This window comes from Glandiceps talaboti, chromosome 18 (assembly GCF_964340395.1).
Source record: "Glandiceps talaboti chromosome 18, keGlaTala1.1, whole genome shotgun sequence".
Lineage (NCBI taxonomy): Eukaryota > Metazoa > Hemichordata > Enteropneusta > Spengelidae > Glandiceps > Glandiceps talaboti.
In genome coordinates, this window is record NC_135566.1 from 18943329 (window position 1) to 18960514 (window position 17186).

The 17186-nt window shown below is 34.5% G+C and overlaps 1 protein-coding gene across 1 annotated transcript; it reads left to right on the top strand.

Moving 5' to 3' along the window:
• Nucleotides 1-193: 193 nt before the first annotated feature.
• Nucleotides 194-11983, top strand: LOC144448906 (uncharacterized). Its single transcript, XM_078139250.1, has 9 exons — nucleotides 194-328; nucleotides 2576-3619; nucleotides 6464-6620; nucleotides 7064-7160; nucleotides 7644-7765; nucleotides 8426-8606; nucleotides 9117-9332; nucleotides 9996-10144; nucleotides 10689-11983. Exons 2-9 carry the CDS (start codon nucleotides 2688-2690, stop codon nucleotides 10749-10751), a joined length of 1917 nt encoding a protein of 638 aa, XP_077995376.1. The 5' UTR covers nucleotides 194-328; nucleotides 2576-2687; the 3' UTR covers nucleotides 10752-11983.
• Nucleotides 11984-17186: the final 5203 nt, after the last annotated feature.

Sequence of the window (17186 nt, forward strand, 5' to 3'; positions counted from 1 at the left end):
CATTACTGAAGGCTCCCTAAAAATAACACCTACGTGTTAATAACTTATTAAATCGTATTAATCAGTCATGTTAAAGCTTCTTATTACAAATAGTGCGTCACGCATTGCTAAATCTCGTCAGATCTCGCGTTTCTTCCAGGCGTTCGACGTAACAATCGGACTGCACATGCGTAACCATTGTACATCGTGTATTCGGATACAATTCAGTCGAACACGTGTTTGGCTACTCGCCACTGCTGCACATTTTCTCCGTTTACTACGCAGAAATTGACAAACAGAGGCCAACGATCGTTCTTATTGAATGATCTTAAAGTCATTTACGAGTGTGGTAAGTATTGTAGATGTTTTACAATCAAAAGTCTTCAAAATTTGCCATTTTTCCTCATCTTCCAAACCATTCCATATGCGTAAGACTGTGGATGAAGAATGCTGTCATATCGCGACCTGTAGTCAGTGTTATTATTTATCGGCGTGTCAGCGAAAGTGTTCGTTTTCAATTGAGTTTCTTTTAAAAGGTGCTAATTTAAACAAAATTCTGCAGTTTTATTTTTTGACACAGTTTGAAAAGGTCGTTGGTGTATTGGTATGCAAATTATGTGCAAGTAAACACGGAGCACATGGATGGTCGAGTCGACGACTTTCCATAGAAGTGGGAGGGAGCATAATTTTTTCATCATATGCCCGTTCTAAAATGTTGGACAGATTCTAAATTCTGTTTGAGTGAGTCGACTTAAGTGTGCAAACATGTCCACAATATTCACTTTAAACATTTGGCAATTTGCCCTGGTCGAAATTTTGATGTTTGTAAAAAAAAAAACCGTAACTTCGTAAGAAGACAGGTCAGTCATGATTTTAATTCAACAATACAACGATGCAGTGTTGCACAACAAAGTGTAATTTAATGTAGTGAAAGTGATTTCCATACAGGTCTAATCGCCAATTTATAGAAAATGTACTTATTGTGAACTTGGTTTAATTTATATTTCCATTTTACATTTTTTACACCGCAAATAAGTACAAAGTGTAATGGGATACGTGTTTTTGAAACGATGAAAAACAATAACACAGCCCTATAAAAAAAATATTAAAATAGTATTTTGTTATTGTCACATTGTGTGTTCAAAATGTAAGCCTGATAGATAATGTTGTTGATCTTAGACAGTTTTGTGTACAGCTTTTTTTTTGTACCTTATCAGACATAATCAGTTGATAGCTACTACTAGTACTACTGGATGTGGCAACAGTGTAAACAGCTGATAATTTCTCACATATCAGTATTCATAAATCGAAGTTGACCCCAATTGTCCAGATAGACTATGCTCAGTTAAAAAAAAAAAAAAAAAAATTAGTCTGTAAATCATAATTATCATAATGACTAATACAATATTACCAAATAATTGATAGGTTTGGACATAGTGTTAATTAACTGATTGTGGTCTAGAGGAAAAAACATATGTCATTTTAATGTACCCCTCTAAAATCGTCACAACATGTGATGCAAAACAATTGTTTAGAGTTAACATGTGTGGTTGCATTGAACAAAGCATTATTTCAAAATTGTTATATAATTAAATAATGTACTTGTAGAAACTCTAAATATGGAAATTTATTGCTAATTTTGAGGTAGCGTAAGATGGATATTATTTATCAGTTATAACTTATGAATTGTATTGATACTTAGATGTGTATTAGGTGAGGAGATGAAAGGATTAATTACACTTATAACCTAAATAATGATGAGGAAATGTTTTATGATTTCTTGTAATTGAGAAATTTAAGCTCTTTGTAAAGATAAAACATGAGAAGATAGGTTTATCATTGTGTCATGTGTGGGCTTTGAAAACATGATTTATAACAATACATGTTATAGCTCCATGCATTTCAGAAATTTTAGCGCTTTTATTTTTGTGAATAAAATATGAGATGGTTGTCATTGAGTGCAAGATGTGAAAGAAAGCATGGTCTATTAACAGTTTTGAGTCTGCACCCTCTCATAAAAAGGAAACATTTTTTGTGGGTCAAAATGATAAAAACGGGATAAATAAAGGGAACACCAAAGTTTGGTGGTTATGACATTATTGTGGGTCATGTCAGTGGCTTAGAGTTTGAATGAGCAGAGTGTTTTATGACTTCACAGATTGAGTTGTTGAAAAGACACTACGGGACTAAAAACAGAGGTTGCATTTTTGCCTTTTAAACAAGTCATTTTCAGTTTAGTGTAGCACCATATGCTACCATAGAAGATAAATAGGATGTGGGCTATTATGGACATGTAAATTAACAACTATTGTTTTGCACAAGTACATTAGGTGTGCCATCCTTTAGTTTTGAAAAGGAAGGAACATGTGCTCAACAGTCTGGGTAGGTGTGGGGCACATTGTATATTGTCATTGATCAACAAGGCAACTAAGGTGATAGTCACCAAGATCAACTCTATAAATTCATTGTTTTCTTGTAGGTTAATATTTAGCATTGCAATAATTTAATCCTGTTTTGCTCAACTTATTTGTGCAAAAACAAATACCTTCTGGTACCTAAGGGGATTAATTGCACGTTTTCTTCTGCTTTATTCCAGATTTAGATCTCAGTAATACTGTGACTTCAAAGCAGATTACTTGTGATTTGTCTACTATGTGGAAGTTTTCCAACCCTCCCAATGATGCTATGTGATTCACCCCTGTCTCACTATGCGGATTGAAAAAGGTATTGTTGCATGTGTAACGTTAGCCTTGGCAGGCATAGTCGGTGTGCTCTGGTATAGAGGAAAGAAGAGCAAAACACAGACTAGTGAGGAAGACAAAGGTAGACAGAAACAGTCGGAGGAGATTGAACTTGAACCGTCCATTTCAGACACAATGGCAGTTCCTGTTCAAACAGATGATAAGACAATTTGTCTTCAACCTGTATCCAAAGAAACAGAAAATGAAATCATTGAAACGATTTCAAACAAAAATATATGCAAAAGTGAAATTGAAGATACTGCTCTCAGTTTAGAAACAAAAGTCAGTGTCCAAGAAAATTTCACAGAACCAAAAGTATGCACTGAAGGTGTGCTTGCAAAATCTAGCATGCCAGTTTTGGATACAGAGGTTAAAGGTCAAGAGACCGTTTGTGGATTTGATGGTGCTGGACGCTCAGGATTGGACAACACAGAGGTACCTACAGCAGATGCTGTTGTTGTTGAAAAGGTAAATGCCGAAGATGTTGAAGTGGAAAGCCTGTGTGCCCAAGTGAAAGCTGTAACCTGTGAACAGCTGAATGTTACAGTCGAGCAAGAAATCAACCAAGACTATGCAAAGGATACGAACCTAGAACTCCAAACCAAAGATTCGGAATGCAAAGGAGAGGCTTCTCCATGTGTCCAGATCTTGGAGAATATTGACTTGACTAAGAGTGCAGCTGATGACATGGTTACAGCAACCAAGGAGATGTCTGTAGATGTACAGACTGGTGTGGCTGACAGTGGAGAGATTGCTAAGGGCGACAGGGTTGATGCTGTTGATGGTGTAAAAACTCCCAAGGCTGAGGTCAGCCAGGACTCTGGATTCACAGCTTCAAATGATAGTCTGCCATGTGGAAGAAGTGATACAGATAGCCCTATCTTCTCTCCATATAATGGGTAAGGAAAAGTCATGAAAAAAAGTCCTATGTATTTATGATGTGTGCTTTTAAACAGTAAAAGCGGGGAACGAGTCTTCTTGACTTCAGTTTAGAACATATATTGCTCATGCACAATAAAGAAGTGTCCACTTTCCGAATTGAAAATTTCAAAAATATGCTGGTATTGTAAACTCAAAAATAGCAAATGCATATATTGACTGCTGTCACAAATTTGTTTTTGAGGAGAAAAAAATAGAGGTAATTTGCAAATAGTGATGTTGAAGTACATTTCTCAGGAATGTAAGTAAATGTTTTGATATATTGACTTGTTACTAGTAGTGTAATAGTATTTGGGAGGTTGTGAAATGTTGTAGTTGTTTGTCCATTTGCATGACTTATGTAACAAGAACACAAGACAGAATGGGTACAAATTTATTGTTTACTATGTACAGGCCATGGACATGGTGTTATGTAATAAGGGAAAGATGAGTAATTATACATACTGTTATTAGTTTATTGCACCTAATGCCGTAATGCAGAACTTAGTTGGGATAAAGACAGCTACTACATTTTGGATTTCATTATTACTTTATTTTATGATGGTGTCAGCTGATACAGGTGTCAGACCTAAGAATAAAGAAAGCTATAGTAATTAGTCCCCCACAGTATATTTAAACTTGATTGTTAATTTATGATGTCATTGACGTTATTGTTAGTCCGGCTCTAGGGTAAAGAAAGTTATATTACAGGGTTTTACATAATGATAAGGCCTAAAAAAAAGTTGTTTGGTTCCGGTTACTTGACCCCCACCTAATTTTCACAGTTGAACCTAAACTTTTTTTTTACGTATTCCAGAAAAATATAATAAAATCGCAAAAATTGTGTGAAGTCTAGCGAGAAGTAGTGGATACTGAAATGACATCAACTTAAAAAGACAATGTAAAACTATTCTTCCAATCTGTAATGGCTGTACATCTGATGAGAAGAAACCAATAACACAGAGACCATTTGGAAAACAATGGAAAGCATAACTACCTGAACTAGACACTCCCACATGAAAAAAATAAAATTAAAAAATAATTAAAAAATCTACCTACCTCATCGATGCTAAAATTGAACGTAATCAGAACTATACAATTATTTTTGTTTAGGCCCAAGTTTGGGTTTTGCAATGTACATTTGTATCTATCATAAAAAAATATATATCCTAGTTTGAAGTTACTAATGTGAGATGCCTCTAGGGTAAAAAAAATCTATGTTGTGAACCGAATATATGAAATTTCAGTGTTTTAGCCAAGGTGGGTAAGTATGTGAAATGTGACAGAGTTCCCAGGTGTTTTACAATGGGTTCCCCAAGCAAATAGTCATGCAACGTATGCAAATCTATGCAAATTTTATCTGATTTTCCTCATCTGTTACCCAATAAAAAACACTGGATACAAAATAAAGAGCGTGTGAAGTATAGTAAAGTAACATGAGTAAAGTGTCAGTATGGTTAGGTAGTCATTGGGGTGTATGAACTGTATGGGATACTAGGTGATATATGATTCAACAGTTACACAGTTGTCAGTCAGTGTTATTTCCAGGTCACCTCCATATGGGTGTCCTTGAAGACATCCTGACTTGGTTACTGGAGTTGAGTTTCAAGGTTGCCTGGAGGCAGCATTCTTCTAAATAGCATACTTATATTCATAGGAATTGCTGTATTAATATGTAAATGAAGTCCTATTGTGTATTCAAAACTTTAAGAGTTAGAAGTTGTCTGTACATGCAAGTGTCAACAGAGTGTTTGATTGTTATGTTCAGGTACAAAATCAGTGTGTACATGTAGGACTTGAGTACTTTTTATTTTGTAATTTGTGTATATCAATTGTACAATAATTCTGTATGGAATATATAGAATGAAAGAACTTCAGTTAAACTATATAATCGTTCCAAATATAAATTTTAAGTATATCATTGGGATTACCAGCCTCTACCTTCCTGCCAAGCCTTAACTTTTTCATAGTTTAAGGAAAAGATTTCAAAACCAGAAATGAAAAAAAAAAAAACATAAAAAAGAGATATGTCATGACCCCAAATAATGATACTAAATACAAAGTTCAATACCCATACTACCTGTTTTAAGAGAGATTCATTGCCAAGTAGGTCAAATAGTCCCATAGGCCATCTTAATTATGATCTAAAATATGGAAATCAATTCACATTTTACCAGGTTTCCCTCCTCAGTTTCCACTATGTAGTGAAAACACTGGGCATGTAACCAGAACCACAACATTTTCATACTCAACCATAAATCCAGGGTTTCAGACCAAGGTTCTTGTATTAGTTTTGTTGTCGTGAGTTCAGCCATAAGGATTACATGATAGTATTATTCTTTTGTGTTGGACCATATTTTGCTACAGCTCAGCCAGATAACTGTTTGCTACAGCTCTGCCAGATAACTGTTTTTCACATCTCAGCCAGATAACTGTTTTTCACATGTAAATTTAATTCTTGCTACCAAACCAGAGTGAGAGTTTTAATTAGCGTGATGTATTTTACATCTCACACAACATTGTTTTGATAAGACTTGCTTAAAACAAAATACAGGCACTGATAGCCTGCATGCACATGAAATGTTACATTTTATCTCACTGTAAACACAAATAAATATTTTGTGTTTGAATCTTCCCTGTTTCATCCAACAGTGATGTTGATTTGTGTTCACATTGGTCATCAGATAAAATGTAACATGTTTGCGTGCTTTTAGTGTTTATATTTTGTTTTCTGTAATTTGTATTTAAAAAACGTACTGTGTAATTTAAACGCTCACTCTGGTCTGACAGTATTTAATTAAACTTGTCATAATTTCCATTACTAGATCATCCTATGGTTCTGAAGCAAGTTCTGAGGCTATCAGTGATGTATCATCCAATGACAGTGGTCGTGGATCACAATCAGCTATCGCTATGAATACTGCCATCATCTACGAGTTTGAGTTTCCCACCAAGTACTGTGGCCGTCTTATCGGTAGAGGGGTAAGTGACATTAACCAAATATACATGTCTCTGTCTTGAGTTTTTCGGAAATTTTATGTGATCAGCACAGTGTGAGGAAACAAAATAGTGGTTACGTGTATGTTGATCCTTGCAAACTAAATAGATGTAGAGAATTTTGTTGGATGGTGCATTTTAAATACTTGCGTGGACAAAAAATTATTGAAACATTTTACAACTATCTAAAAATAAATTAAGCTGATGAACATTTGCTCGTCGATAATTTTGAAGTTCTTTTTGTGCCAATGTTTTAACCACCTTAATGCAGTTAACCAGAACATTATTTTTTAGTAATGGAGAAGTCTAAGAGTTTTACCATGTTTCAACTCTAAAATCTGAGGAAAATCGTTGCCCACATTCATTTCACAATGTGCAATTTTAGAAAGAACACTCCAACCTTTTTTTGTGTTCTGTAATTATTACAGGGAAGAAACATCAAGTACTTAAGAGAAAGATCAGGTGCTTGGATTGTGTTGAGGAAACTGCCATTTGATGATGCTTTCCAACAGTGTGTCATCACAGGTAAGTCATCTCTCAGATTTCCCGCCAAAAGTTAATCGTCTGCCAACTGAACACACACTTTTTGCCAAAATTTTGATAACCTGCCATTTGACAGATTTTTTGACCCAAAATTAGTGGACTGCTAACTGGCTGTGTTTTGTAGCAATTTTTAGTTATCTGTCATGTAACTGTGTTTTTTCAGCCAAAAATTAGCCAAAATAAAATAAGACATTATGGAATCTGTCAGTTATTGCATCCAATGAAATAGGATGTGTCATTTGTCAATCATGGCAAGCTATGAAACAAGACCTGTCATTTGTTATTTATTGTGGCCAATAACATGAAGCGTGTCATTATGATTTGTCAGTCATTGCATCCAATAAAACAAGCTCTGTCATTTGTGGATCATAGCAGCCAATAAAACAAAGATATCATGTCAATCATGGTAGCCATGAAACGCCCAAGATATGTCAATTGATGCAGTCAATTTGTCAATCATTGCAGGTCTGAGAACTGAAGTAGATGCAGCAATTGTATTGCTGGGTAAGAAATTTCCAGACATTGACCTGACCAGAAATACAACACCACTTGACAGTAATGGTGCCATTGCTCCCACTACAAAACAGGTAACAGTCATTTTGAATGCAAATCTACATATAGTTGTTTTAGGGTACGGTCATAGCTGGTGGAAAGTTGTGGAATTTAAAACCTCTCTGCTGATTCCCGGAAAATGAATTTCTTTTTGTGATCAGCTACAAGATATTGAAGCTATTCCCATTGACTGACAAATTTAGTAAGTCAAATGGCAGTCTATTGGTTATATAAAAAAGTAACATTTGCTGACCAGGAATACTTCACAATACGATTTGAAAGTGTGACCTAGTCTGATCATCAGAATAATAAAAGATTTTATGTGTTGGCCACGAGGAGTGCTATTCAGAAGCAGATTTTGGACTTGAAGTGTGGTGGGTCAGTGATTTCAGTACTTTTGCATTAGGTTCTCATTTCACAGTGTGCCCAACAAAAATTGAAATGTTGTGTATTTAAAAAAGAAATCATGGCTTTCCGTTGACTTCTTCATGCATCAACTAATACAAGTCTTTAGCAGTGACTTGTATATGAATCAGAGTCGGTCTTTTGTTGTTCCTTTCTTCCAAAGTAAACCACCTTCAACATGTTGAGTGTTATGTTTGTATCATGTGTGCCAACTGGTGGCCGTAAAAAGAATCACAAAGCAATCTTGACTTGAAAATAAACGATTGAATATTTTTCTTCTTTTTTTTCAGTTGAAACTCCCAGAAGATGCAGTTACTGATGTTGTTGTGTCCAGTATAGTAACAACTGGACACCTGTTTGTACAGCAACCAAGCCATCCCTCATACACCTCACTCTCCAGACTAGACAACTTCATGGTTATGTGTTATGCTCCACCAGCAGAAACACCTGACATGCCTCGACCAATAGATGGTAAGCACCATTTATGATCATTTACATAATACTGCATTATTTACATAATTTATTCAAAATTGTTATGTGTCATGTGACAGCTGCTGGCAAACACCAACTTCAGATGTTCAGATGTTCTGTTTACTATGGTCAGCACATTGCATAATGTTTCAGTGCATAATTTGAAGACGATACTTGTAAAATGTTTATTCAGATCATTTAGATCATGTATTGGATATCAAAATGTTTATGTATCAGAATACGTATTATCTCTTTGTTGTATTCCTTAGCCAGGTGAGTTTTTTCAAGAAAAGTATACAACATGGTTGAAATCATGATAAACGTACTGTATTCAGAATTCAGTACATTTGTGTGTTTGTATGTATACAGTTGAACAGTTGCAAACTAAACATAGTGAAGATGACATATTGAGGAGTACTGTAGTGTTTGTACTGATGGTGTATTAATGAATAGAAAAGTATTAAAACGAATACAACAATTCCAATCTTGTACATATTTTGTATTATATAGTTGGTATGATTTGTGCTGTACCTTTACTGGAAGGCTGGTACAGGGCACAAATTGTGGAGTTGATCCCCGACACAGATGAAGTTGACGTTCGTTTTGTGGACTACGGTGGCTACAGCAGGGTACAGGCTTCAACTCTTAAACAGATTCGCAGTGACTTCCTGAGCCTGCCATTCCAAGCTGCAGAGTGCTATTTGAGGGGCATTACTCCACTGGAAGGTGTGTAAAATACTCAAGTTGGTGCAGGTCAAAGTTCACATACGACGTCATGTCAGTCTTAGTATAGTAAACTAATCATTTCGTTTCACAGCATGGTGATTTCTGTACAGTTAATTGTATCACTGACATGCTCCTGTTGTACAAGTGTTCATTATGTGGAGATGTTCACATTGTGCAAGTGTTCACATAGTGCACAGGTTCATTGTGTATAGGTGTTCGTATTATACAATATGCAAATGTTCACATAGTGCAAGTGTACATTGTGTATAAGTGTTCATATAATGTAAGTTCATGTTATGCAAGTGTTCATTATGTACAGGTGTTCATATTGTGCAAGTGTTCACATAATGGTAGTGTTGATTTTAACAAGTGTATGTAATGCAAGTACTCTCTTTGTATACAATGTAATTATGCGTTCATAGAATACTGTGTAGCGTGTACACAGGTGTTCATAACAAGAAAGCATTTGTTGTTGATATTGTGCAATCAAGAAATATGTACATTATGCAGGTACTGAACATTCTCTGACGCCTTCAACATTTTCTGTTATTTAGAACTAAAGACAGTAAACCATGCCAACTAAAATATGCTACTAAATGCCTTGTTACATACTAGTTTGATATAGCTGTTGCCTGTAAATACATGACTTTGATATTTCCACAGGAGAAGTTGGATTCTCCCAAGAAGCTCGTGATGTGTTAGAAGAGATCACACAGTCTGGTGTTCCACTACAAGCTCAAGTAACTAGTTACCATGACGATGGAATTCCCTTCATTGAGTTGTACCAATATAACAGTGAAGATGGTGCACAGGTGAGAGTTTTGATCAGCCCAATACTGTTTATAATCATACACTGACCATTGGTGGTGCTCTACTATGTCATTCCTACCACCAGACTGTTCTCATCTTAATACTTCGTATCCACTCTCTGCCTATTGATGGTACTCTACTCAATTCCACCAGTTGGGTGAAGTACTCACACGAATACACACACCTTGAGACGCAACCACCAGTTTCGTCAAATTCCATGTGTCCTGTCATATGCCTCAGTATTTGAAGTCTAGAATGGTTACAGGAATAGAGTCCACTCATACATATGTAGCCAGCCATATCTCTGACATGTGATATGATGTATGCAAATTTCATTAAAACCTGGCACAATGGTGACAGTACCATAATGGGCATATCACTTGCTTTTGTAACCTTGTCAAATTAGTTCGAAGTGTGGAGCCATTTTTGTGATAAAAATCCACTCGTTCTATTCTGAAGAGACTGTTCAAATGTCTACTTCCTATTTGAAATTATAACCTTCCACATGATATAAATTAATCGATTAATGTCTGATTTTCCTTTCAGAGTCGTATGGTGAATGAAGAATTATTTGAGCGAGGAGTTGTCAACTGGAATGCTGATTTTTAAAACGCGTTCGGCTTACTTGGTTTATTTACAGTGCGAGGAACTACTGCTTAAATCAGTGAAAACTTACAACTTGTACTTGCTGAAATAGTAGCATTGATTGTTTGATGGTAGAGATGTATTATCACCAGCAGATCATGTAGAAATAAATTATAGTATAATAGTAGACTAGGGGTGGAAGACCCTAGTCCAAAAAAAGTCTAGATGTTTTTGTATATGATATTTATTGTGAAATCAGCACACAGAAATAATGAAATCACAAAGTTCACTGTTTAATAGGAACATGAGATTCCACAGAAATCAATAGATTGTTTGGAGACTTTTGGATCACAGAGGAAAAGAGGTTTGTTTTGAACATGTGTTCTTGATAATTATGTCTGCACTCCACACTGGTTGGCGTTTGTTACTACTGGCCAGGACAAAAAACCTGCAAGTTCATTGTGTGAAGCACCAACCAGACGTATGTGTGTGTGTACATACACTATGTTGTTACATGTACTTGTGTCCTGACACCTAGACCTGCAATTAACATCTTTGATGACAAAAAATGAATGAAGAATATTCATGAGTATGAATAGTAACGACCAACTTGTGTCCCCCTAAGTCTGGGAAAAAAGAGCATTCATAGCCAGAAAAGTACCTGTTCTCAATATTCAGTGTAAACCCTCTGCCAAACCCCCTCTGTAAAGTTGAATATAGCCTTAAATGATTTATTATATTGAAATCAAGATTATTGTGAAATCAAAAACTATTGAAATGATGGCATGATGAGAAAGCCTTTATGTGGGCGCCCTCTATGACAGATTATGAAAACAATTATTAATTTCTTACTCATTTTGTCATCGCTGTGATTAACACTTAACCTTAACTCAGGATTTCTACAAAAAGAACTTTTTGCAATTTTACACTAACAACTAACCCAATTCTTAGCTGACTCACCAACAGGGTAATGACAAAGGAACGGGTGAATTTCACACCAGAAATCTCTGCCCAGGATTGTTTATTTTTTCCTTCTGAAAAATAGTTATTTTCTGCAATTTTGTAGGTGAACGTACTGGAGGTTCTCACTACTTCATGTTGACATTTTCACCAAACTCATTCTGTTTTGTTACTGTTTGATAATGCCAGTACTTTTCATTTGGGTGTCAAGGGGTTTTGTAGTAGCAAATCATTAACTGTTCTAGAAACTCCATGGTTACATTTAGTTCAGTACATTTGAAATAAAAACATACAATAAAGCAACAAATGTGTGCGTGTTTGTGTTATTTGTGGTTTATGAATAATTATGATCATAACCGTCTCTGAATCCATTTTTGAAGTTGATGGGGTGTAATTTATATTTCCATACCTGGATGGGTTTAGAAGACAAAGTGAAAAATGCACCTTTTTACATGTAATGATTTTAAATTGTAGTTATGTGTGCGTGTGTGTGTGGGGGGGGGGGGACCTTGCCTCATATTGGCTGACGAGAACAATCTCGTTGAAATAAGTTGTATCATGGAGGGAGAACAACCAGGTCATATCCACATGAAGTGTTTGTGCAATCAAAAATGACAAAACTATTCTAAGTCCCTTGTGACATGCAGGAGAGCCGCCACTGGTTGATGTGTAAATAAATGTAATCTATAGAATCTAGAAGTCACCACTGGTGGTGCTGTTGAATGTGGGAGTTGTTGCATCATATTTAATCATAAATCCCTTGAAACAGTTCAATATGTTCCAACTCAGGCTGTTAATTGACAAAACTAGTCTTCCAGATAAAAGCAAAGTGATTATTGAATGGCAATATATAAAAGGTGTAATAATAATTGTGGTTTGAAAAAAAAGGTGACAGTTTGCTACATATAACCACATACTTGTGTTATCAATGGAAGGCACTCAGGTAATTATACACATACATTTACTGCAAGACAATGTTTTGCTCATGTGAAACAAGTAACATGCACCACTACCAGTCAAAACAAAAAGTGACATGTTATCCCTGCCTGCTTTCAAAAGAAGTGTTCAACAAGAGCTTGTATATGTTACAGCATTCATTTATTCCCAACACTCATACATGATACAGTACCTCTGTGTTAATGTGCCAGTTATGGTGTGACCACTAGCTAGGAATGATGTTCACAAGCCAGTTTGGGGCCTGGAAGTGAGGTCCAGAATAGTAAAGTGTTCAAGCATATAGCCCGCATACATGAAGGTACCTTTTATTTCCCCCATGTTTTTCCCACTGTACTATTGTATAAGTGACTATACATATCCCTGTAATCAAGACATACCTAACTAGAGTTTAACACACATTCTGTTCACTGCTTCATATATCACCATATGAACAGAGGCTATGAGAGAAATTTTAGGCCTCACTTTGCCAAACCCATTTGCAATGCTTACCTGTGAAATGGGTAGAACTTCAATAACCAGGATATGGTGCATTTCACTAAGGCATGCATGGCAATATCTTAAGTATTTACAAATTTATACAAAGTGAGTCTGTGACAAATGATTAGAAATTTATTATTTAACATTTGAAAATTTAACATAACACAAAGAGCCTCTAAGTTCTGTTACTTCAAATGAAGTTTGTTTTGTCTCTTGACAGGAAAAGTCATTGCACTATATTTTTTCCCTGTGGTATACAATAATCAATATTATTAACAGAAAAATTAGTTAAAAATGAAATAAAAGCTTTGTAAATTTCCAAGGAAAACACTCATAAAATAAAAGTTACAATATTTGGCTGTCAGAAGTTAAACTATAGTATTCTTAGAATATTCTTTTGGTCGAATGTTTCACGTAATACTGTAAGCTGTAGCAGCCATATTGGATTTTTCATAGACATTTTAATATGGTCAGATGATCAACAACATACTCATAAACATTGAGAAGGAATAACATATCGTTGATATATAACACCTTGTCTACCATTCACCCACCATGTCTGATAACAGTGAAGTTCAAGTTTATAGAAAAAAAAGAGCTGAGTTTGTTTACTCTATGCAGTGATTCACGGACGCATGCCACCATCTTGTTAACAAATTGTCACAAACAAATGATCAGAAATATCAAACATGGCCGCCACTGTTGGCAGTGGTATATTATGGTTATCGATGCATAGGAGTTTGATGCTGTCGATGTCATAAAGGGAATGTATGTGATATAAACAGACCTGGAACCTAAGGTGACTGTAGACTGATGACGTGTCCCCCTATGAAGGGATGGACTGATTGCAAACTTATGGGACTATATTTCTGTATCATAATTATTGTGATATTTTAGTGACAAGAATCTCTAACCAACCAGAGTGATTCTTTAAAAGGTTTTGTGTTATATTGTCAATACTCAACTGTAGCTTTGTCATCAAAATATGAAATATTGCCAAGTTCCTTTCATATTCTACAATTAATACATATTACAAGTACATGTACATTGTTTTCCCTCTCTGCCAGTAACGTACCATTACTTGATCTAAAAGTGACAAAATAATAGGTTAGGTATACTAATGAATGCATGCAGCTACAAAAGCTAACAACATTTTGTTGAGAGATTGGTCAAAATAGGAAAAGTGGCAATCACAGCACAAAAAGAAATGTCAAATGTACATGATAACACTCAACATACTATATAACACTTTTCAGAACTTATGCATGCTATACAACTCTTTGAGACTGTCCCGGTAATTGGATGTCTGTTTACTAGTAAAAAAACCCCAAGATACAGTATCAAAACAAAAGTTATAGTACAGTATAAAGCTTTGTAAATTTTGTGGATGGACTCATGGTGTTACAACTAAATTGAGAGTTTGCCGGAAGACTGTAGATAGCATATAAATGTACACTCACTCAGCTCTGTTCCATATCACGTTTTGTTCCAGTTATTAATTATTTTTTATTTATTTATTTATTTATTTATTTATTTATTTATTTTATTTTTTTATTTTTTTTTTTTGGGGGGGGGGGTTGGTGGCAGGACATTTCTTTGTACATGCATGTCTTGACAGTTGGAAAGGGTACACTGAAATGTTAATTCTCATACAACTTAAATACTTTTTAAAATCAAAAGAAATATGATAAGACAACCTTGTGATGCACAAGTACATAAGGTGTGGCGAACTTTTGGTATTTGCACAAGTGCTTACAGTGTTCTCGGCAGCCACAATTTCACAAGCGTAGCAACTGAAAGTATAGCAGAAAATGCTGCAACCACGAGTGCAAATGTCCCCGAGTACTCACACTGGAACTCATGTGGCAGGAGGTTCTGTTATTATTACATAATGTTAATCCGAAACAGCAAATTTCCATAAACATGACACTGTGCAATCACATGCTTTCATGTACGAAGAACGTTTGTGCCTTCATTTGCATATCATCTGCATGCAGGTATGCAATAATGTTTTCGGTATTGCACTGCAGTGCAAATACTACTAGTATGCACACGCACCGTTGCAAGCAATCTCTGGTACATATGTAATAATATCTGGTATTACCATGAAACCTGTGTCAAAAATTGCAGTTTGTATCTTCAGCATTCACATCAATTTAACTTATATGCATAGAAAGTTGTGCATGTGAAAAAAAACACAGGAATATACGACCTAACCCTGAATATAAACATAAAAAGAAAGCAAATTTGAATCTTCCTTCAAAATAAATAAATAGTGCAAATGATAATTTAAATGTAATTTCTTTAGATTGAGAAAATAATATAAAACATTACTAGTTATAAAACAATAATCCCTGAATTAAAATTCTGATACAAAGTTTTTCTTGGAAACTGCATTGTTAACGTGACTTCACATACATATACATTTGACAAATAAGCGTTTGTCATTTCAATGGATGGATTATTAGGAACCTTCACCCTCTAATGACTTGGTTTCTATCAGGTCTCTATAATTACAGCATAAAAAGAGACTATCCACCTACGAAAGTTTCAATTGTCTAGGTCTACTGGAATGCATAAGGGATCGAGCTGAATATTTTGAAATAAAAACAGTTTTACTACCAAACCAGAGTGACTATAGCATTCAATTAGGCAGCATGACATTTCAATATCTCACACACAAGGTATTTTGTTACAAATTACATAAAACAAAACAGACACTTATAGTGTGCAAGCATATAAAATAAGACATTTTTTATCTCACTGTAAACACCAATAAACATCATTGTCTGATGAAATACAGATGATTCAACACAAAACTATTTATTTGTGTTCACAGTGAGATCAAATGTAACATCCCATGTGCCTGTACACTACTACTGTATCTGTATTTTGTTATAAGTGTAATTCATAACAAAAACGTTAGTCTTTCTGATTTGGCAGTAGTTGCCTAGTACATCAGGATAAATTTACCCACACACCTCTGTTTATAAAGCTTGTTTAAGTTTCAACCATTTGGAACAGTGGATTGGATAATATATTGTTATACCAGTTTCGTAATAACAAAGTTCCAGTATCAATAACTGGATATGTAAATAGTATTCAGTAAACACACATATGTCTACAATGGCTTCTATTATTGGGCTAGTTCTATTTCTAAAATTTGCATATCAAAATTTACTACAACACAAAAGAGTGCTAAGAATTTGCATATCTGTATGATTGGTTCATACCTACTTTTCAAATTGCATAATGAATTTATAATTAAAAGTCAAATGATTTCACAAGATAATGAATGCATAATGAATTTCATTAAAAGTGAAATGATCTCACAAGATAATGAATGCATAATGAATTTCATTAAAAGTGAAATGATCTCATGAGATAATGAATGCATAATGAATTCAAATTGAAAAGATCTCAAGATAATGAATGCATAATGAATTTAGATTGAAATGATCTCACAAGATAATGAATGCATAATGAATTTAAAGTGAAATGATCTCACAAGATAATGAATGCATAATGAATTTAAAGTTAAATGATCTCATAAGATAATGAATGCATAGTGAATTTAAAGTGAAATGATCTCATAAGATAATGAATGCATAATTAATTTAAAGTGAAATAATCTCATGAGATAATGAATGCATAATGAATTTAAATTGAAATGATCTCACAAGATAATGAATGCATAATTAATTTAAAGTGAAATGATCTCACAAGATAATGAATGTATAATGAATTTAAAGTGAAATAATCTCATGAGATAATGAATGCATAATGAATTCAAATTGAAATGATCTCACAAGATAATGAATGTATAATGAATTTAAAGTGAAATGATCTCACAAGATAATGAATGTATAATGAATTTAAAGTGAAATGATCTCACAAGATAATGAATGCATAATGAATTTAAAGTGAAATGATCTCACAAGATAATGAATGCATAATGAATTTAAAGTTAAATGATCTCACAAGATAATGAATGCATAATGAGTTTAAAGTTAAATGATCTCATAAGATAATGAATGCATAATGAATTTAAATTGAAATGATCTC

Coding starts and splice junctions, on each gene's coding strand:
- LOC144448906 (XM_078139250.1), top strand. CDS start 2,688: ATGCGGATTGAAAAAGGTATTGTTGCATGTGTAACGTTAGCCTTGGCA. Junction 7,161..7,643: donor CCAACAGTGTGTCATCACAG/GTAAGTCATCTC, acceptor CAATCATTGCAG/GTCTGAGAACTGAAGTAGAT. Junction 10,145..10,688: donor ACAGTGAAGATGGTGCACAG/GTGAGAGTTTTG, acceptor TTTTCCTTTCAG/AGTCGTATGGTGAATGAAGA.